We start from the raw sequence: 23,782 nt of genomic DNA on the forward strand, positions 1-23,782 counted from the left end.
TGTCAACATGAATCGGTAGATCTCAATGCCAACAAATCAGTTGAGGCTCCATCCTTATCTAGCAGTCGAACCAGCCAAGGAGATCCAGGCGCCAACCAAGTTAATTGAAGTCAGTCTAACAACTTCAACAAAATCCCTCATTATCAGCAACAACAATATCGTTTTTGTTATACAATTTGTTAAGACGTCCATGATCTTAGGAACGATATCCTCCTACGTACGAGGAGAATATTGTGCATGTATTTAAAAAGCTGTTGTGTAATTTTTGTAAACTGAATGAGACAAAATATTATACTGTGATTATCCTCTCATTAATCCTTCCCTTCACATGGTATCAGAGCAGAACGTCTGAACTTTTGCTTCCCTTTTCTTCATGACGTCAGCAACTCCAAATCTTGTAAGTCCCACCGACAACAACCAAATCAGACTTGATAATGGCCAATCATTGTCACCATTGTTCATACACCACTCGCATAATCCAAGAGCTATCTTAGTTTCTACACCTTTCACTGAAGACAACAATTCAATTTGAAAGTGAGCAATGTGCATGGCACTCTCAGTCAAGAACAAGTTTGTCTTCGTCGATGGCTCACTTCCTAGGCCATTCTCTTTATCTTCTGATTATCAGAGTTGGTGTCGTTGCAATGACATGGTACTTTCATGGCTTCTCAATGCTCTCACTAAGGACATCGCCAACAGCATCATCTATGCTAATGACGCCCGAGTCGTATGGGTAGACCTTGAGGAAAGGTTTTCTCAAGGAAATGCCACGAGAATCTACCAACTAAAGAAGTTGATTGTTGAACTGCGACAGGAACAAAATTCACTTGCTTCTTACTTCTCAACTTTGAAGACATACCAGGACGAACTCACTTCTTACATCCCAATATCATACTACAATTGTGGGGCTCTTAAAGAACTAATGAGTTCTCAAGAAACTAAAAAAGACTACCAGTTTCTAATGAGTCTCAATGAATCCTTTGCCGCCATTAGAAGTGAAATTTTAATCATTGAGCCTCTCCCTAATATCAACAAAGTCTATTCAATGATGCTGAAAGAAGAAACACAAAGGCTCATCATGTCGTTCAACTCCACCTCTGAGAACTTAGCCCTAGCAGCCAAAGTTCAACAATCAAAATTTTTGGCAAGTAGAGGTCCTCGCCAAAATCAACAATGACCTAAATGTGAGCATTGTGGACTCTTAGGACACATTAAGGCTCGTTGCTACGCCCTTCACAGGTACCCATCAAATCACCCCAAATCAAAGGAAGCATTGCCTACCAAAGTCTCAATGCAATCATCCTCCAATGATACCAATTCGTCAAACGAGGTAACCAAATCGGCCACTACTGTGAATTCCATTTTGTCACAGCTGAGCGAGGATCAACTTGGTCAACTCGCCTCATAGCTATGAACGAGTGCTTCTGCCAATTTAGCTAATTAATCTTCTATCACTACTATCTCTTCTTCTTTGATAATAGACAAAAGGGGGGCGTCAGACCACATGATGCCCGATTTCCTTTCCCTTTTTGATATACAACCTCTCGCCAGACCTAAGTTTGTTCAACTTCCAAATAGACATTGTGTTTTTGTTTTTCACATTGGCAAAGTACATCTATCTTTCGAAATTGTTCTTCTTGATGTACTCTATGTCCCAAATTTTCATTACAATTTATTATCAGTTGCAAAACTAACCAACTCCTTAAAATGTGTTGCTTCCTTCTTTCCTACCTTTTGTGTGTTTCAGTAGCAACGCTCAAGGAGACTCACTGGAGTGGGTAAGCTTCAGAGAGGGCTCTACATTTCATTCCACAACCCGTAGACTCATCCCATGCATTTGCCGCCAACCACCAACCTCCTCATCTTTGACACATGCGATTGGAACATCCGTTATTTGAACAGACTGATCTTTTGAATAAAGAATTGAATAGTTCTCCTTTTATCCATAATGATTTGTGTGATGTTTTCATGAAAGCAAAACAAACTCGTCTTCCATTTGTTATTATCAGTAGTCATAGCTTACAACTTTTTTATTTAATCCATTGTGATATTTGGGGGCCTTATAACACTCCATCTCACAAGAGAAAATATTTTCTAACTATAGTTGATGATTTCTCCTGTTGTACTTGGGTTTTTCTTATGCGTTAAAAGTATGAAACGCTTTTATGTTTAATAAGATTTTGTGCACTTGTTTGAGTATAATTTGAACGCCAAGTACAGAAAATTAGAACCGATAATGGTTCTAAATTCACTGCCCATGCCACTCAAGAGTATTTTTATCTCATGGGTATTGACCACCAACAAAGTTACGTTGGTACTCTCCAGCAAAATGGATGAGTAGAACGTAGGCACCGTCACCTTCTTGAAGTGACATGTGCCTTGCGTTTTCAAGCCCATTTGCCAATTTCTTTTTGGGGAGAATGCATTCTAACAGTAGTTTTTTTATTAATTGAATTCCATTCGTAATTTTATAAAAGAAATCTTCGTACGAGATACTCTTCAATAAAAACTCAAATTTTCACTATCTTAGGGTTTTGGGGTGTTTGTGCTATGCTCAAAAAATTTTCAAAGACAAATTTGCTTCTCGTACTCAACGTTGCATCTTTGTAGGCTATCCTTTCAACCGATGAGGTTATAATCTCTATGATTTAGAAATTCAAACATTTTTTACAAGTAGAGGTGTCCAATTCCAAGAAAATGTTTTCCCTTAATTTTAAGAGCAATTAGTTTATCAAAGAGTGTATACTAGTTCTGTGCTTTCCATACCTTCGTCCGATGAAACATTCCCCCTTAATGAAATGATCTTCTCATCTGATGAACAACTTGCTTCACAGGAACCCCCAGAGTCCACAGAAACACCTCCAACATTGAGTATCCAATCAACACCTATGCAACAACCTTTATGTCGATCAAGTTGAATACCAACCCAACCCCATTATTTATAAAATTATGTTTATGCCACACTCACTCAACCCTCTCTAATGCCACCTGCCTCTTTATCTTATTCTCCAAAGGCGATCTCTCATACAGGTACTCAATATCCCATCTCTCAATACATACGTTCATCCAAGTATTCACCTTCTCATTTAGCCTTTTTGTCCTCTATTCTTAGTGATGAAGAACCACACTTCTTTCATGAAGTCGTCAAACACTCACACTGGCGTGAGGCTATGGCCGATGAGATTCAGGCTCTAGAAGAGAATAAAACTTAGACCGTAATAGAATTACCTCTCGAAAAGCATCCTATCAGATGTTGTTGGGTATACAAAATCAAACAACGCTCTGATAGATCCATTGAGCGGTATAAAGCCCACCTTGTGGCGAAAGGCTATACTCAAGTTGAAGGACTGGATTACCATGACACCTTCATCCCTGTTACCAAATTGACTACCGTGTGGTGCCTCTTTCTCTTGCTTTAATCAAAGGTTGGTTTCTTTATCAAATGGATGTCAGTAATGCCTTTTTACACTGTGACTTACATGAAGAAGTATATATGCACTTGCCACTAGGATTTTATGGCAAGGGGGACTCTCAAGTTTGCAAATTAAATAAATCTCTTTATGGTCTCAAGCCGTCGTCGCGTAACTGGTTCAACAAACTTACTTTTGCCCTTGTTGAAGCTGGTTTCTTCCAATCAAAAGTTGATTACACCCTATTCACCAGGCAATTTATAATGGCAGCTTTGTTGCAACAGTCGTCTACGTTGATGTTGATGACATAATTATAGCTGGAGATAATGATGCAATAATATCTCATTAAAGTTTTCCTTCATTCTCGGTTTCACATCAAAGATTTGGGTCATCTTAAGTTCTTCTTAGGCATTGAAGTAGCCCGATCTTCTTCAGGTATTTTTCTAAGTCAGCGCAAATACATTGTTGACATCCTATAAGACGTTGGTCTTCTTGGATCCAAACCATCAGATTTTCCCATGGACCATAAATTAAGATTAACACCAGAAGATGGTAAACTTCTTGAAGATTCATCATCTTATCAGCAATTAATTAGGCGATTAAAATGTTTAAGCATAATACATCCAGATATTGCTTACTCAATTCAAGTTCTCAGTCAATATATGGCTGCCCCCAGGACGTCACATCATGCTGCTGCCATCCATGTTTTGAGATATTTAAAAAGGGCATTTGGCCATGGCATCTTCTATCCAAAGCTTATTGTGATTATGAATGGGCATCCTACCCCACTACTCACTGATCTATAATTGGATTCGTTACTTTCCTTCCAATATCCTAGCGCTCAAAGAAGCAAAGCATCATCTCTCATTCTTCGGCCGAGGCAAAATATCGATCCATGGCAACCACTGCTAGTGAACTCATATGGCTCAAAGCACTTTTCCAAGACTTGGGTCTACCTTCAGCCCGTCACTCTCTTTTGTGATAACAATGTCGCCCTTCACATTGCCGCCAACCCAATATTTCATGAGCGTACAAAACACATCGAGATTCACTGCCATTTTATACGAGAGAAAATTCAAACTAGACTAATTCCTTCAAATATACAATTGGCAAACGTTTTCACAAAACCCCTCAACTGCGACCATTTTCATTGTATCATATCCAAGTTGAGTGTTACAAACCTCAACTTGAGGGGGGAGTGTCAACATGAATCGGCAGATCTCGGCGCCAACAAATCAGCTGAGGCTCCATCCTTATCCAGCAGCCGAACCAGCCAAGGAGATCCAAGCGCGCCAACTGAGTTAGTTGAAGCCAGTCTAACAACTTCAACAAAATCCTTCATTATCAGCAACAACAATATCGTTTTTGTTGTACAATCTGTTAAGATGTCCATGATCTTAGGAGCGATATCCTCTTACGTACGAAGAAAATACTGTGCATATATTTAAAAAGCTATTGTGTAATTTTTGTAAACTGAATGAGAGAAAACATTACACTGTGATTATCCTCCCATCAATCCTTTCCTTCACAGGATATGCTGAGGATTTTGTCAAATTAGTAAGCATTATCATTTTGCAAGTTCTCATTTTCTGATAAAAAAGTTCAAAATTTCAGTTTTCTTTTTAGTTCAAATAATTGTTGAATTGCCCACAAGGGCACAGCTCATCCGGTAGGGCGACCTGTTGACGGGACGTCACAAGTTCGAAACCCACGAGTGGCACACCTTGTCGCAACGTCCAAGCTGGGTGTACGCCCGGTGGGCTTTACCCACCCGAGGTCAGCCAATGTAGGGTCAGTGATGGGGGTGTTTTTTCCTTGGACTATCCACAAAAAATTTGTTAAATTGTGGATTTATAGCATATTGATGACAAGTGACAAATTATCAAGTCATTGGCTTGTGAGGTTTTTATTTTTTTGAGACGAAAAACATTTTTATTAAAATGAAAGTCCATTGGCTTGAGTAAAGTGTGGGAAAAGTAAGAAATTTTCTTTAAATAGTGTAAGAAGAATTAATGCCAGGTTTTGCGTAACAGATTCCGAAGAACCCTCCCGGGTCAATCTCAGCCTCCATGAAGGTTGCTGCTCCATTGCTGAAACTCAATGGCACCCCAAAAAAAAGAAATAAAAAAAGAAACCACAAATTTTTGTTCTCCTTTCTTTAGCTCACCATTATGGAAGGATACAAAACTAACGATAGAAGTTCCATAATTCAAGCTAAAGATTTCCTTCCCTATAACCTTATTTTCTTCCTATGATTAAGCAAGACCTCTACTCAAATCATGCCTTTGAATCTTTGTTTCATGTTAGTTCCTATCTTAGAGTTAATTCCTTGGAATTCATCAGAGATCTATGTAAAAACATAGATTTTATCTCATTAGGTTTGTTGGTCATGCTATGATGCTAAGGAAAAGGATTTTCAATGAGCAATTCATAACAAGCAGCACCTGCCCCCAAGGATCAGCAAGTCCAGGCATGGAGATGTTTGATGGTTGTTGATATTGGTAGCACCTCTCTTATGGTTATCCTTTCTCTTTTTCGATCTGCATTCAGCGGCGATGACGATTGACGAAAACGTCGAGATGTTTACACTTATAGACAAGACAGATTACAAAGAGAAGACAGATTATGTGAATCCAAAGGACAAATTTCCATTCATGAAAGCATTGAGTAGCAGGGAAAACCATAGTGATCCTTGTGCTGGAAAGTATGTTTATATTCATACGTTGCCAAGAAGGTTCAATTCAGACATGCTAAGGAATTGTAAGAGCCTCAACTTGTGGGTTGATATGTGCCAGTTCACTATGAATTATGGTTTAGCGCCACACCCCCTCCCCCCCCCCCCCTTGAAGAACAGGGGGGGTGTCTTTTCACGAAAAGGATGGTATGCTACTGATCAATTTGCACTAGATTTGATCTTCAATAATAGAATGAGACACTATGAATGTTTAACAGAAGATATGTCCATGGTGGCCGCATTCTTCATTCCATTTTATGCGGGGCTAGGCTCGGTACCTTTGGGGGGGGCTATAACATCTCTGTAAGGGATGCTGATTCTCTTGAGCTTGCTAAGTGGTTGGTAAGAAGGCCTGAATGGATAATTATGGGAGGTAAGGATCATTTTCTTGTAGCAGGATCACTTGGGATTTTTGGATTCGGACTCTGGTTGGGGGAACAAACTTCTGCTCTTACCCGAGCTCAAGAACATGCATGTCTATGTTGGTTATAGAAGCTAGTCCATGGAATGCAAATGACTTTGCTGTGCCATACCCCACATACTTCCATCCTTCAAAGCATAAAGAAGTGTCTGATTGGCAGAGGAAAGTGAGGAGATTCAACAGGCCATGGCTGTTCTCCTTCGTGGGAGCATCGATTCGATCCTCAGGCAGATAATTAAGCAGTGCAAGAAATCAACTCAGTTGCAAATTGTTAGAATGTGGCACTGGGAAGAATAGTTGCTACTCTCCTAGCAATGTTATGAAGGTATTCCAGGGCTCTGTGTTCTGCCTACAACCTCAGGGTGATTTATTCACTAGAAGGTCTGCTTTTGATACAATTCTGGCTGGCTTCATACCAGTTTTCTTTCATCCATGATCTGCATATACACTGTATGTATGGCATCTATCGTGAAACAATTTGAAGTACTCGGTTCTCATTCCGGAAGACAAAATTAGAGAAGAAAAAACTTGTTGAGAAAAGGTTGCTTAAACTATCACAAGATCAGATCAGAAAGATGAGGGAAGAGGTGCTTATTCCTAAGTTAACATACGCCAATCCGAGGTCTAAACTAACAAAGATTAAGGATGCATGACATATCAGTTCAGGCGATGATCGATCGAGTAACCAAAATGAGGATTAAATGGCTAATGGCAATTATGATGATAATTATCTTGATGAGAAGTACAGTTGAAAGTATCCTCTGCTAGAGCCAGACAAGGAGAGAGTAGTGGGAGAGTATGAGTGGGATCATTTCTTCTATAAAATGGAAAAAGGAGATAACAAATAAGAATTTACTTTGGCATGTGATGAAGAGATCTTTAGCTTTATCGTTTCTTTACTAATTTTTTCTTTTCCATGGTACATAGTGGGAGAAAAAAAACAATTTGTGTATAAACCAATGTGGACCATGTTATTTTTAGATGTTTGATTGCATGTTTTGCAAATCGAATCCTCGTATCTTTATAGCTTAATTAGTGAAAAAAATCTACGAGAATGAGGATTTATTGTGCTCAAATAGGCTTCTACAAGAATCTATGCCCATATTCTACCAATTTTTTGCAATGAAAAAAAATGAGTTTTTCATCGCTACAATTCAGTCCAAAACATGTTTTCTAAATTTCTAGTAAACAAGCAATGATATACACGTCCACAGACTCAGATTAAGCAAAATATGACTACAACATTGACCTTTTGAAGTGGTCTGGAAGTGGCCTATGCCAATTCATACTTGAAGAGTGCTTCTATGATGGTGTTGTATAATCATAACTCGTGGTGGTACACACTTGATTTGTATAAATCCAAGTTCCAAAAGCAAAATCTAACCTTTGGATCATGTTTAACATATTCTATTTACTATTTTTTATGTGTTAAAGGTGGCTGAAATATGATTTTTATGTCATTTCTAAACCAGCCAAATGGTGAGTTGATTTTCACTGTCTCAAAAATAGAATCTTACCATTTATTAGATATGATAAAACCTTCTAACACAGTAAATAAATCATGCCAAACACATCTATTTTGTTAGATTATAGTCACAAATATCGGTATCGGCTATATCTTAGCAAGGTTATTTCTCACAATATTAGAGGTTTGGTGATAAATCTCGGGCTATTTTTCCTTATATATATATATATATATATATATATATATATATATATATATATATATATATCAGGGGGACTGTCCAACCAATGAGAGATCCAAAATCTATAACCAACGATAATCAGATGGTGTCCCTTCTCTAACAATCCAGTTTTTTATTGATTAGACCGTACATATTGGACTTTTATCATTGCAAACATGTTTTATATTATGAATTTTTGCTATTTAGATGTGTTTTTTAAAGCGATAAACCACGACCCACAATACTTTCTAATGTGAAATTTTAAATGCATTCCAAGTAGTCGATTTTTCATGTTCCAAACAATATGTCTAGATATCACAAAATATTCATGTAAAGCATATTTCTTACTAAATAATTATAAGGAACAAATTTCTCTTAAAATTATAAGAAACAAATTAAAACACAACCATTGAAGAAGGAGAGCTGTCTAATCATCATTGGTTGTAGATTTTGGAGCTTTTTTTGGGACAGTTCCCCTTATAAAGCGTCCTAGACACCAGTCACTAGCTGCACCTATGGAATGCTACTCTTGCATCCTGCTTTCGCAGGCATGCCCACGTCCCACGGTTGATGCAAGGCATAAGGCCCACAGTAGGCGGGACACACTCGTCCGAGTGGACAAATTCATCTCGCCATTCAAACGGTCCCTAGCTATCTGACAAAAATTGTGATCAAGCAGCAAGGTCACCATAAAAGGCACGCACTCTATACTAGTATAACAAAGTTCCTATAGGCTTAAGACTAGTATGAACCTTGCAAACCGGCCATAAACTTAAAAATCCTGTTTGGTTCTTGCGTAATAGTTAACTCTGAGGGGATCTAAGTGAGACCACTACAATTCACGATTATGTGAACCAAGTCTCTCTCTCTCTCTCTCTCTCTCTCTCTCTCTCTCTCTCTCTCTCTCTCTCTCTCTCTCTCTCTCTTGGTGGCTTCTAACAATCTTTCAAACAGATAAAGTACAAATTGATTGATCGTGAAGTCTACAACCAATTTCAACTTCAATCAATCTACGAAGTTTATCACAAATTTGCCCCATAGCACCCGAGAGGGTTTCGAGTAGTGGGGTATGGTATAGGCGGTTAGATGTGCGGTCAAGGTTTGATTTCTGTGATCGTTATTTCCTTGCAGAAGCTGACGTCCAACATAGGCCCTGGGGTAAGGGTCCCAACATTGAAGTTTTATGCCTTTGGGCTGACGACAGTAGGGGATGGCAGGCTGAGTCAGTGCAACCTGGTCTTCAAGCCACAGAAAAAAAATGCCCCATTATGTTATACTGATCTCTCTCTGCAAGTTTGTCCACAAGTATAGCTTCAATTCCAAGCTCCATTTTTTCATTCATGCAGACGTTCTGACCTGGGAAGTTTTCAATTCTAAGATGGCATGGAATGAGGTGAGGACAGTTGCACCTTAGTTACATCTTGGTTCACATATTTGGGTGCCTAGTCATAGGCCACGTGCTGCTCTTACATTGTTAGTCATTATTATTTATGTCTGCAACAAGTGGGAAATCACAGCCATATTTTTTACATCTTGGCATGTTTGCAATGCCCTGTGATTCTTGGATTTTCTCAAAGCTTTTGTGATCATAAATCTCGTTTCTAACACTATTTCAAGGTTAGCGAATAGGACCTTTTAGAATAGGTTGGGCCAATTCGATCAGAAATCGGGCGATTCAGACCGATCTTAATAATATTGACCTCAACCAGTGAGCCAATTTAGATGGGCTTGATAAAAGCTTTTAGCTCCATCAGATTCACCGTATGATGAAATCCCACCTACACAGATCCATGTACAGAACAACCTACAAAAGGTTTAGTTGCCTCTCCAAGTAAACCCGTGAAATTTGCTTATTAGTTTGGGTGATTTCACATTCAACTCCAATTCCGAATATTACTCCATTTCAATTCACATACCCAATTGTGGGGGTCTCTCTCTCTCTCTCTCTCTCTCTCTCTCAAACTACGAAAAGTACCAAAATTTTACACATAATTCGTTTTATAGAAAAGGTTATTTTAAATATTAAGTGCAACACACCAAGTTCATGAAGTCGCTGTTTGGATGCCACCATCTTCAGGAAGAATTGGCTACCGCCTTCTTGCAACCAAAGAAACAAAATACAGCATTTGAGGTCATGGACTAGTCCATGTTTGTGACACATGAAGGCATCATAAGAGAGAGAGAGAGAGAGAGAGCTGCTTCATGAATAAATGTATTTCTGCATTCCAGCAGAAATCCAATTTCACCAAATTTAGTAAGCAAAAGTACTGAATATCAAACAAACATGCAAAGGATTAACCTCCCTATAATTACCCAGTATCTTTCTGAGTCCAGATCAATCCAAAACTTACACACCACTTACTGTTTTGAGAAATGAATCTTAAGAGCCTGTATGCGACCTTTGAATGGTTACTCTGTGGAAGAGTTACCTCATGTTTAGCAATGGTAAGCCCTCTTGACTGTTCCAATCGGCCGAAGTGCACAACTATGGTATGAAACGAGGAAGGGCCTTGTATCTTCATTCGGCGTGCGTACCCCTTAGGATGAGCATTAATAAGAAAATAGAATTCAATGCGCAAAAGCATAGATAACTTCATGCGCTCACCATTTACAAGAATTTCCCATAAACAGATGGGAAAACAATAGAACTCCGATAAGGACCTTATTCCTTCCATTCCACAACAATTGAGCTCTAGAAGAACTTGACCATTCCACGGCCTTCTACGCTGAGCTTTTGTGCCTGCAGCTGCTTCTTCTTTGGTGCTTTCAGTTGTTGCAACTTCTTGTTCATCTGATTCCAACCATGAGATGAGAAAATTTATAATGGCATCGAGAACAAAACTAAATAATGTCTACTAATTAGAACTGATAATAAAAGCTGAGACCAGGCATTCAAGCAACGGTGCAGAAGTCTTCTTTTTGGAACAAGAACCGTCCTATATAGTAATTCTGTTCAGCAGCTCAGATAATGTAAGAATAACTGCCCCAAAACATAGGATAAAATGAATGGCCAATACAGTTTCAACCAAGATGACAGACCCAAAACGTAAGATAAAATGAATGGCCGATACAATTTCAACCAAGCGACACCACGTGACTTGTGTAAGGAGGCGTTTGAAACATGGGACAAAACCCGCCCAGTGAAGGGTTGTCCCACGTTTGCAAAACACAATCCCTTGGGCAATGCGGCCCCAGCATTTTGTCCCAATATGAATAAGACTACCAGAAAAGATAGGATATTCATCAACTAGTAACAAAGTACCAGTGCAAAGATTGGATTAGCAGAAGATATTTTGTGAAGGTCTAACAGAGACAATCCAGATTCTAGTCTAGACACAAAGACCAAAAGGAAACCAGCTGTAATCAAACAAGAGTGCACTATTACAATGCCAATGAAAGGCTACACAAGTGCACGAATATAAAATGGTCACTAATGGACCAATAACAATCTCACGAAGGAGATACCGAAAAATCACTCTCACAAAAATAGCACAAGGCTTAAAACCAAAAGAGAGTTTTATAAACACATAAAATGCTTTTACAAAAGCATACTTACAAGGGAAAGGGAGGCAGTCCAAAGTCTAGTTGGACTGTCTCCAACTGTCAAAAAAAATCTGATAGTGTGACAGAAAAAACAGAAAAAATAAAATTGAAAAAGAAATATAAAAATTACATTTTAGTCTCTAGTGGATTGTTCTAAAAATAAAAAGACAGAAGTACCCTTGTCCGGTATATGTATACATTTAATTTTAACACTCCCCCTCAAACTTACGGTGAAATCACTGAAAGTTTGCTAAGTAGATACAAAAATCTAGGCAAAAGGAGGGCTTTGGTGAAGAAGTTTGCGATCTAAAATTCTGACTGAACATATAGCAACATAATAGTATCCTTCAAATATTATTCGCGAACATAGTGACAATTCATCTCAATGTGTTTTGTTCGCTCATGAAATTTATGGTTGCTGGCAATGTATATGGCACTTTTGTTATCGCAGCATAATTTTGAAGGCTCTGAAATATCAACTCCCATATCTGAGAGTAATGCTCGCATCCACACAACTTCAGTGGTTGAGTGACGACACTCATGTGGGAGATACTCAGCTTCTGTGTAGGATAAGGATACATTTTGTTGTTTCTTGCATCGCCAAAAAATGAGATAATCACCTAAAAAGATACAAAAAACCAGTAGTTGAGTGACGGTTATTGAGATTTTCTCCCAAGTCAGAATCAATATAAGCAATAAGATTTAAAGATGAGGAATAGGATAAGAATTGCCCTTTAAAAATAGTTTTCTGGATGTATCAAACTATTCTCAACGACACTCATGTGGGATCATGTTGAAACTGGCTGGCATTATACGCAATATCAGGTCTAGAGATAGAAAGGTACATTAGTGATCCGATAAGTTGTCTATAAGGTGTAGGATCATCCAATAATACTCCATCTTCAACTCTCATTTTTGCATTTATCATCATCTCAGATGTGTCCGCACACTTTGTGTCAGTGATTCCCGAACATGCAACAATATCTGTTGTAAACTTGATTTGAGATAAAATGTATCTCCTTGACGAGTAAGGCACTTCAATGCCTAAGAAATATCTCAAAAAATCAAGATCAGTCATATTAAAAGATTTTTTAAGCATAACTTTAATTACTTCAATTTCCTTTTGATCATTGCCAGTGATAATCATGTCATCAACATACAAAAGAATAATAATAAGAGAGGTACATGTAGATCTTATAAACAAAGCAGTGTCAGTGTAACATGATTTAAAACCAAATTTCAATATGGTATTACTAAACCGATCATACCATGCCTTGGGGGCTTAATTAAGCTCATACAAATCCTTTTGAAGTCGAAGAAACATGCCATTTTCAATAGTCAAACCGAGGGAATGATCCATGTACACTTCAGTTAAATTTTCATTAAGAAATGCATTTTTAACATCTAATTGATAATTAGGCCATTTTCTAATAGACATTACTGCAACTAAAGTCCTAATTGTAGTCATACGAGCTACTGGAGCAAATGTCTCTTCATAATCAATTTCATATTCCTGGGAGTATCCTTTTGCAACTAATTGTGTTTTATACCTTTCTAGAGACCCATCACTTTTTGTTTTGATTTTAAAAACTCATCTACACCCTATAGTCTTCTTACCCTTGGGAAGAGGTTGAATAGTCCAGGTATGAGCTTTATGTAGAACATATAATTATATCTTCATGGCTTCTACCCACTCGTCTATGTTTTTAGCTTCATTGTAGTCAGATGGTTCATGATATGCATGGACAGCTAGAAGATAAGCTTCTATACTTTGGAGTAAAAGATTTATATGACACAAATCTATCTGGAGGTTGATTATATCTTTCTAAGGCACATGGATGCTCCCCATTACTTCGTCTAGAATACTGTAAGAGATTTTGGCATGATTCTTTATCTTCACTAGAGTCATTAATAGACTCGACATTTTCAACGTGATTAACAAATAAGAAGGCATACTCAGCTTCTTCTTTCGGTTTTTCAAAATCAAATCCGTTTTTTTTTTAAGAAAAGTGACATTTTTGGATACATAAAGTTTGTCATTTGTTTGATCATAGCATCGATAACCTTTTTTATTCTCGGCATATCCAAGAAAGACACATTTTATGTCTTTGGGAGAGAGTTTGTTATATATTTTCAAGAAGCACAAAATACTTACATTCAAATACCTTTAGTCTTTTCTACTCAGGAGAAATTTTAAAAAGTTTTTCAATTAGAGAGTTGTTTTCCGAGACTTGAGAAGGCATTCTATTTATTAGGTATAATGCGGTAAGTGCAGCTTTGGCCCAAAATTGTTTTGGAATATTCTTTGAGATAAGAAGGGTTCTAGCAATCTCAATAATATGACGATGTTTTTTTTCGAAAATACCATTTTGTTGAAGAGTCCTTGGACAAGATCGTTGGTATAAAATTTCATGAGTTTTTAGATATGATTGAAATTCATTTGAAACTTGAAAGAAACTCTCCCCCTAAGTTGGAACGGAAGACTTTAATATTTGTTTTAAATTGGTTTACAACAAGGTTATGAAAATTTTTAAAACACGAAAAAACTTACGATTTAAGCTTAAGGAAGAAAATCCAAGTATGTCTACTGAAATCATCTATGAATGTAACATAATATGAATACTCCCCCCTTTGACATAACAAGAGAGGGACCCCATACATCCGAGTGCACCAATTCAAAGATTTCACTAGATGAGGAAGTTCTTGATCCAAAAGGTATCATTTTCATTTTACCAAGTATACAATCTTCGCATACAAAATCTTTATCTTTACAAAAAAAAATTCAAAAATGAGATAATTTGGATATACTTGGATGTCCTAATCTTTTATGCCAAAGATCTAAGCTTCTAAATCCATGTCCTTGACATGATTACAAAAAAGATTTTTTGGGTAAACATAAAAAGTCCATATAATAGAGATCTCCTCTTATATGGCCTTGCCCAATCAACTTCCCTGACTGGAGATCCTGCACCCAACATACCCTACATGAGAAGACTTTACACCCATCATCGAAAATTTGAGAAACTGAAAAAAGATTTAAATCTAATTTGGAATAGCCCCTATGTTTGAAACAAAAAAAAATTAAAGTGTCTTTACGATTTTCAATGCTTTTGACTTTTAAAGAAGTGTCATCGGCGGTTGACACACATGAAAAGTATGAGTTGGTGCAATCGGATAGTAGGGATTGATTATATGTCATATGAAAAGATGCTTCCGAATCCAAAATTCAATTGTACTTACCTGGAGAAGAAGAGGAAGATATGACGACAGCTGATGTATAAGGAGTAGCCTTAAGGATATGTGAAACGGCCTCCGCTATTTGGGCAATTGTCAAATCATTGAAATTGACTTCTTTCTTGATATCTTGAGTTTCTTCACTTAGAGTGACTACCTTCTTGAATTTGGGGCAAGCCAGTCTTATGTGTCTCGGTTCCTTACAATGATGACATATGATTTTGCTCTTGTATCCTTCATGATATCCTTTTTCATTGTTTTTCCTTTCAAAATGAGGGGGTTTATATGTTTTTACAAAGTTTCTGGGTCTTGCCATGGCAAGAACCTCATAATTTGACTTGTGAATGCCAAGTCTTGTTTCTTCTTGGCAAATTTGCACAAGAGCATCACTTATAGAAGGAATTGAAGTCCTATGAAGTAAAGAGGACCTAACTTCAAATTTCGGCCGGAGGCCATAAAAGAACGAGAAAATATTTTCTCTTTCTATTTGAGCTTTTATCATTTCAAGAGTCGAACCTTCCCATTTAGGTTCTAACATGGCTAATTCATCCCAAATGGGAGACAAAATCCCATAGAAACATCTTACACTTTTGTCTTCTTGTTTAGCATTACGTACCTTGTCTTTGAGGTAATATAGTTTAGCCATATCCTTTTGAATGAAGGAGTTTTTTAAGAAGATCCATGCATCAGATGCTTTCTTGAACTTGATGATGTTGGTGGCAATCTTAAATTCCATGGTATTCATAAACCATGAGAGAATTTGAGCGTTGTTTGCTTCTCAATCTTCCAACTTATCTTGATATTCTTGTAAAGCCTTTTCATTTTCTTCGTCGGACAACACTTTGACTTAATCTCCTTCTCTTCTAGTCAACTTGAGTTGGGGTTCATTAGTGAAACCACTAACAAAGCCCCATAGCTTTTTGCCTTTGATGTGATTCTCCACTGTCGTCGCCCACATTAAATAGTCGCCATTTAGCCTCTATGTGATGACGGAGGCGGCATCTCTTTCTCCCATAATGAATTGCAAAAAAATTGAGTAGAGGAGCGGCTAGCACAAGCATGAAGGGCACTACAACACAAAGGATTACTAAGGAAGCTTTTTCAAAGACTTTGATCTGATACCATCTAATCAAACAAGAGTGCACTATTACAATGCCAATGAAAGGTTACACAAGTGCACGAATATAAAATGGTCACTAATGGACCAATAACAATCTCACGAAGGAGATACCGAAAAATCACTCTCACAAAAATAGCACAAGGCTTAAAGCCAAAAGAGAATTTTATAAACACACATAAAATGCTTTTACAAAAGCTTACAAGAGACAGGTTAGAGCCAGAGTTACCAATCGAGGAAGCAGGAGCGGGAAGCGATACGGGAAGTGGGAGCGGGAAGCGAGGCACTTTCAAAAATTTAGGAAGCGGGCAAGCGTGGGACTACTTAGAAGAAAATTATGAACCGTCTCGAAAGCGACATAAGAAGCGAACCGGAAGCGAGGGGGAAGCAAAAAAAATGGAAAAAATGGGGAAGCGTGGGGGAAGTGTGGGGGAAGCGCGCTTCCCATAAATGGGAAGCACACTTCCCAAAAAAGGGGGACGCTTCCCCTCACGCTTCGGAAGCGCGACGTTTCACGCTTCCGAAGCGCGCTTCCCCTTTTACCTAGGCGCTTCCGGTAACTCTGGTTAGAGCCTCACCTAATATAAGAGAGGCAGTCCAACGTCTAGTTGGACTGTCTCCCAACAGTCAAAAAATCTGACAGTGTGACAAAAAACAAAAAAGTAAAAATTGAAAAATAAATATAAAAATTACATTTCAGTCTCTAGTGGACTGTTCTAAAAATAAAAAGACAGAAGTACCCTTGTTGGGTATTTGTATACATTCAAAGAATAAAAAAAGAAATATAAGAATTGAATGAGAACTATGTCACATGGGTGCGGGTGCGGGTGCGGGTGCGGGTGCGGGGATTCGGCACTTCCAAAAAACCCGGGTGCGGGGGTGCGGCAGGGGCAAAAATGTCAATATATATATATAGGGGGTCGGGGTTCCCCTCCCTTACGAAAAAAAGATCAGCTGACCTGCTCGATTTTTTTTTTTAAAAAGCAGCTGTCTGTCAGCAGCGCACAGACAGCTGCTGTCAGCCAGCTGACAGAGCTGCTTTTTAAAAATAAAATCGAGCAACTGACAGCTGCTGTCAACAGATTTTTTTTTTTAAAAAAATCGCAGCATAGGGCAAATTTAAAAAAAAATCCAAAAAAACTGGACCTAAATGATCCTGGGTGCGGTCAACGCACCCAGGATCGGGTTGACCGCACCCGGTGCCGCACCCGCGTCGAGTCGCATCGACGCGGGTGCGACACCCTGCTAGCCGAATCCCTGTGACATAGAATGAGAATCAAAATGAAAAACACAAATAAAAACTAAAATAAAAGTGACTAATATTAAATTTCATGATTTTTTAGTATAAGAATTATATTTTTAACAAAATCTAAAAATGATGACTACCAATTTAGAGAAAGCACATGGAAGTGAGTGAGAAGAGTGAGAGAAAACATGTAAGAAGAATAGATGAAGCATGTGAAAAACATAGGAGAAGCGTGGGGGAATCGAGATTCTCATCAAGTTTCGGAAGCGAGGAGTATTGTGCTTCCGAAGCGAGTTTCCAATAAGCGAGTTTCCCACCTATCTAAGAAGCTTCCAGTAACTCTGCTCTTAACACATTTAAGAACTGAAGTCAATGAAGACAAAGCCAGAGAAAACACAGCAAACAAGATGCTTTTCCTTTGTTGCAGGAAATGCACCACCTAATTCAATAACCACCAGAATGAAAGAAATTAAGATATCCGATGTCTATGTGTGAAACACAGTCTTCAAATATGGTGCAAATGTGTGTGAGCATGCACCTGGGATACTGATATACTATACAACAGTACCATTATGCAGAAAGTTGAAACTGCATGTGTTATTTATTTACTCAATCAGGCCACATATATGTGTTTGTCATGATTTGTTACTTAAAAACCATGTTTTCGGATTAAATTGTTTTGGTCAAAAGGGGGAAAAAAGGATTTCGGATTAAATTGTTTTGGTCAAAAGGGGGAAAAAAGGATCTTTCTACTGTGAAATTTGGTGCATCGCAACGCATTGAATATTTAGATTATTTTAAAAAAAATCCTAAAAGTCGAACAGCACAGCAGAAAGAAAACATTGGACCCAATGATTAAGTACCGGAACCAATCTTTTTCAGTTCTTCTAGAACCCAAACGAGACCTTTTATATGTTCAATTCCTCATCTAAGAGATTTTCAATAGTCTTTCAATATTCTAAAATACTTAAATAAGATATAAAGTATCAACATTGAAGGAGTAGATTTTGCTTGAACTTCAGAGTGGCAGCTTAGGCCAAGAGGTTTCATACGTGATTAAGCACCTATAACATATTAAACAAGCTTGTTTATGGAGAAAATCCACAAAATGACCTGACAGGATCAGTGTATAACCTACAAAAAAACATCCTAGAAATCCACAAGTAAAAGAGATGAACAATGGAACAAAAACAAGGAAGTTAATGAAGAAAACCGCAAATCCAGCATATTGATCCGCAGTTCGCAGCTCGTTTGACAAAACAAATTCCCTCTTCTTTAAACATAAGATTATCCCCATAAATAAACAAGAAAAGAAGATCAAAGATTTATTTTATATGCAGCTTAAAGTCTTCAATTTCCATTACAATTCTAACTCTAACGCGCTAGTGTTATGTGCAATAGAAAATTCCACGAGCACAGAACAAAGTAAAGGCCAACCACAACAACAGAACACCATGAATTTGATCCAGATAGTTGCCAGATACAAAGGAACACAAATTCTTTCTATATGGACATTTACAACAATAGAAAGACTTAACACGTTATTGCTTCCGGCTGCAAAATGCAAATAGCAACCAATTTATCAAAGACCCAGGAAAAACCAAAAAATCACCTTTATCCGACGTTCATCTTGTTTCAAGTGTTTAGCACGCGCCCTAACTTCCTCAGGATCTATCTTTGATTGAGGCCGAACCACAAAATCTAAAGGCAAGGCTTCTGGCCGAGAAGCATGCAACCTGGGAGCAGACTGCCCAGATTTTGGTTCCCTAAAAAATGGGAAGAAAAATCAACACAGAAACACAACAGAAAACATAAGCAATATCAAAATTATAAAATGATCCACAATCCCATCTTACTGTGAAAATGCTGCTATATCAAGATCATCATCTCTAGATTGAAGACCTGCAGCCTTAGCAGCCGGCCTGTTCAATAGAAGAGTAACAATGGTATGTCAGAGACTCAGAATATTAGCCCAGGAAGTCAACAGAAACAAAGCAGGTAAACATTTTCGTTTTCTGTTCCAAATACTTCTTCACAGGTGGCCTTCGAAAGGGAACTCTCTCATCATCATAGTTCTTCATGTCCTCAAAACGAGTACTCTTTTGGAATATAGGTCGACTCTGCACCAAATCAATTCCACATAGGCATCAGCATTTTTAATTTGCAAATGAAACTCAAACATGTATGAAGAATTAGTTGATTTCAATAAACAGAATAAAGATATTTCAAAGTTATGACACAATCAATATATGGTAGGCAACAAGATATAGCAGGCAAAAAAAATAAAACAAATGTGTCCACTAAAAAGGACCATTTCAAAGAAGCAAGTCAAAACCATTCAACTTATAATGGAAAACAAATACATGGATCATACCCATTTATCAACTAAGTCACGAGCAAGTTTTCTGTTGGAAGCAGTCTCCTCATCAGACCTTGACAAGAACATGATCACCTGCACAAAAACACAAGGTTACGCTAATGCTCCTTCCTGTACGAACAGTTGGCAAACATTTTCAAAATCACATAAAATGGAAGAGGAACATCACAAAACCTTGCCCAGCCCACTTCTTTTAAGTTGTTCCTTCCTGTCATACTGCTCAACATCAATAGGCAACTGAACACAGAAGCAAGATTAGTTATCTGTAATCATCAGAACCAAAATGAAGTGTACCAAAAGGTCTATAAGAAGAATTGTGCCAAAAGGAAAGTGAAGGAAACTAGCCAAGAATTTTTGCAGACCAAACTAAGGACTTCGAGTGCGTCAATTGATCCTTTAAATAAAGTAGAAAAAAGGTAAAACTTACGTCAGTCGAGATTTTCAATATAGCAGTTCGAACATTTATATTAGGCAAGCATCCATCGGGAAGAGGCTCCAGCCAATTCTTCAAAACAGACAGTATTCCACGATCTAAGAACTCTTGTTGCAGTTGTCTCCTGTAGATGTTTACAAAAGGAAATTAGCATGGTCCATCACCAGTCAAAATTATAAAATTTACATGCAGCAACAATACATTCTGTACTAATGTTCTGAAATCTGCATACTTGGAGAGAATGTCAGTTAACATGGGCAACATCTTCAGTTTATTAATAGCAGGTTTGGCCTGTCTGTTTAATTCTGCATCCTCCTCAGCTGCAACTTCAAGCCTTGCCATAAACTGCTCAACAAGCATTGCAGTTTCCTCAGCACTTCTTTCAGTTTTCTTACTTTTCTTTTTACCCATCTTGAAAAGCTGGTTGATTTCATCATCATCCTCTCCTTCCTCTGCCTGAAAATGCCAAAATATAAGGAAGAAGTAGCAAACAACTTCAGTCAGGTGTGCAAATTTTCAACAATTAAAAAAGTGTTCCTACTCTACATCCCAAGAGGCAGCAACCATATCTGCGGGAACCATGCCAAACAAATATGACTAGCATTGGGACATGGACGCTTTTGTGAAGTTTTCCATCACCAAAAACATACAAGGGGATATAGTATAAGAGGAAAAACACAGCAATCATCTGATCTGGGTTGGTTTGGCTTACTATCACATAGCATCAGAAAAGCATGTCCCAAGTTGTTAGTCCAGCACAAAGCGATCACAAAAGGAAAATGGAAAGAACATAGAAAAGGCTACAACAAGAGCAGTATCCTCAAACTACTCAAGGAAACCAACCTGAGGAGCATCTCCAGCAGAACCAGCTTCATCGTCACTTCCAAAACGATTAGCAGGGTCTACACCGCTATCATCAATAAATGCATCATCATCCTTAGTTCTTACACCGTCTTGGTCATCCTATTACATATCCACAACAGACAAGAAGAAAATCATACACTATTCTAAATCTCAGATGCAAAAGCTAGACCAGGTCAGTCATGAAATGTCAGCCTTCACAAAGCCAAGAGAGAGAAGAATGAGGGGAGTATAAATAAAATCATTATAAACAGTAGATAAAGCTAGACAAAAACAAGAATGAGATAATGCACAAGTAAATGTGCACAATCACCACAAGTTTTTAGAGCAGATATCATTCATCAAGAAGGAAAACCAGGAAGACATTGGCACAGAACAGTGGACAACTTTAACAGATGGAAGAGTCTGTCTCCAGATAATGCATTTGGATAGCTTGGAAAACGAACTTCAAAAGATGTGACAGGAATGGAAATATGCATGCAAAATCTCAATGTGGGAAACAAAAAAAAAGGCTTTCATGAAAGGACTATTGACCAAGATCTAATTAAAACTGAGGTCTTCTTGATCTGAATCTTAGAAAAATGGTACAACCGTCAAAACAAGAACGCCAATTTTCATTCTTTTTGGAGCCAATTAAAACAGGCCTGCACTCGTTTGCCACTAAAGAACCCCTTCACATGCACAAATACGATACACAATCAAGAACGAAAAGATTGACATGCTACCAAAGCTGTTAAAAGAAAATGTTGGTCATTCCCTCCAACTTTGTCGAATACTCTTGCAAATAAAAAGATGGACATGGGTTCAAAGCTGCTAAAAGAAAATGTTTGTCATCCTCTTTCAACTAATAAATGCTAAACAGATGAAGTGATGTGGTTTCCTCCGTCTTACTGAGCCGACAGGGTATGTTTTTCTATACAGTTTCCTCAATTACATGAAGAATCAGGATAATGATCTTTCTTGGCAGATCAATTACGATTTATAGAATTTCTCACCGCTGATTATGCTCTGATAACATGTGACGCACCCTATTTATCCAACCAATGGTTGGTAATTATTACAAACCACCTGTTTACTTAAATCGAATTTGCCATCTGATAAAGCAGTACGCATCACAGTGTTGTTCAATGAACTAAATGTCTTCTCGTAAAGCAAACTTTAATGAAGTTTCAATACTAGAATCAGTATAACCCACAAAATCAAAGGTTTCCTTATAAACTGCTAAATCTAGAAAACCAACTTTCTAACGATGTCTTAATAACCAGAATTACTATAGGATTTTTAGAAAATAGCATAGGTGACTAGATCTTACTTCAGAATCAGCTCCGGCGATAGAATCCCACATTTCTTTCATCATCTCCGAATCACCACCATGACTGTGGAATCCCCCAGAGCCTCCCCCTTTATCACCTGATCTCGAACTCTTCCCAAATGTCTTCTCCGACTTCGGTTTCTTCTCCCTCCGCTGCCCGCCCTCCTTTGACTTCTTCCTCTTGCGCGGCTCGCCACCCGCATCCTCCCTCCACTGCGACATCCCCGACTGCCCGCCCCCGTCATCCAGCGCAGCAGACTCGTCGTCGAAATCGACGGTGCTCTCAGCGGTGCTTTTCTTAATAAGCCTTTTCCTGGGCTTTGCCTTAGGCGCATCCTCCCCCTCCTCCTCCCCACCAGAATCGAGAACGGGGGTCGGCGACCGCTCCTGCCGCCAATTTTCTTCCTCTTCGGGCTCCAGAAAATCCTCTCCATCGGAAGGCATGTCGGGATCCATCAGAGGCTCCCCATCTTCATCACGATACCTGAATTATCCAAAAAAGAAAAAGTAAGGGTGATCGGTAAAAGGGGACCAGAATTCCCCAATCGATCGATATTGAAACCACAATCGAAACGGCGAAAAGGGGGTTTTAAAAGAAGAAATTTCATACAGACGTTCCGATCGAATCATAAATTGAAACTCGAAAAAGGGCGAGACCATGAAGAATTGAAACACTCACGGATCGTCTTCGTAACCCATCTGTGAACGATCTGCTCTTCGAGGAAAACGATAACTCACGCAACTTGGATCCCTAAGATGCGAAAAAAAAAAAACTCTACTCGGTAAAATAATCCCTTGTCATAACTAATATTTATAGAAAACTAAAATTCTAATTTTACTTTTAGATCAGATACGTGCTGAATAATACTTGCCCTCAAGTTTGGATCTCTAGTTAATATCGTCTTGGGGGGTAGGGTGGCTGGTAGCTTTCCCTACTTTTTCACGAGAAACTCTCCCCCAAAACAGTAGACGGAAAGGGAGAAACAAACAGATTCTTTGATGGTGAGGATTTGTTTCAAGGAGAAATAATCGGCGCCAGCACAGAGACCTAGCATTTTGTCGTACTAACGCTCTCTGTCCGTGTCGGCGTAAAATTCCAAGGCCTTATACGGGAAGTGAAGCCAAGCTCCGGCTTGCGCAAGAGGGTGACGCCCATGGGATTTGAACTTAGACTGCTTGTGAAACGGTCTCACCCTATTCCACTATGCCAAGCCCCTTGGGTCTACCATCAAACGTGCCCTTTGTAAAAAGGTTTTGTTAAGAAAGAAAAAATAGTTACTTGGTGAACACTTAATGGTTATGTAATAGTAGACATAGTTGAGATTAGTCTAAATGTAAGCCAGAATTAGATTAAGGGCTTGTTTGAAAGTAGGAAAGATATAGGAAAAGTGATACAAAATTAGAAATGT

The 23,782-nt window shown here is 38.3% G+C and overlaps 2 protein-coding genes and 1 pseudogene across 5 annotated transcripts; 2 read left to right on the forward strand and 1 right to left on the reverse strand.

The window, feature by feature from the left end:
• The first annotated feature begins 541 nt into the window (after positions 1–541).
• Positions 542–1,177, forward strand: LOC149839834 (uncharacterized). Its single transcript, XM_090004938.1, has one exon. The coding sequence runs from the start codon at positions 542–544 to the stop codon at positions 1,175–1,177; it is 636 nt and encodes a 211-aa protein (XP_089861064.1).
• A 4,788-nt stretch (positions 1,178–5,965) lies between these two features.
• On the forward strand, positions 5,966–7,413 carry LOC149839835 (xyloglucan galactosyltransferase MUR3-like; annotated as a pseudogene).
• Positions 7,414–10,453: 3,040 nt separating this feature from the next.
• Positions 10,454–23,312, reverse strand: LOC149839836 (protein IWS1 homolog 1-like). Of its 4 annotated transcripts, none has more exons than XR_016431357.1 (12): positions 23,053–23,202; positions 22,374–22,857; positions 21,044–21,163; positions 20,433–20,656; positions 20,195–20,324; positions 19,942–20,004; positions 19,765–19,842; positions 19,419–19,510; positions 19,247–19,312; positions 19,003–19,156; positions 10,856–11,041; positions 10,454–10,766 (listed from the first exon to the last, which is right to left on the reverse strand). XR_016431357.1 is itself a non-coding variant. In XM_090002838.1 (12 exons), the coding sequence occupies exons 2-12, from the start codon at positions 23,070–23,072 to the stop codon at positions 10,943–10,945; spliced, it is 1,530 nt and encodes a 509-aa protein (XP_089858964.1). In that variant the 5' UTR covers positions 23,073–23,124; positions 23,246–23,312; the 3' UTR covers positions 10,454–10,942. The 4 variants fall into 4 exon arrangements, 2 of the variants coding, with proteins under 2 accessions (XP_089858964.1, XP_089858965.1); XR_016431356.1 differs by having other exon boundaries at positions 10,454–10,787; XM_090002838.1 differs by adding an exon at positions 23,246–23,312 and having other exon boundaries at positions 10,454–11,041; positions 23,053–23,124.
• Positions 23,313–23,782: the final 470 nt, after the last annotated feature.

The sequence above is a fragment of the Nuphar pumila genome, chromosome 4 (genome assembly GCF_984573655.1).
Source record: "Nuphar pumila chromosome 4, dmNupPumi1.hap1.1, whole genome shotgun sequence".
Taxonomy (NCBI): domain Eukaryota; kingdom Viridiplantae; phylum Streptophyta; class Magnoliopsida; order Nymphaeales; family Nymphaeaceae; genus Nuphar; species Nuphar pumila.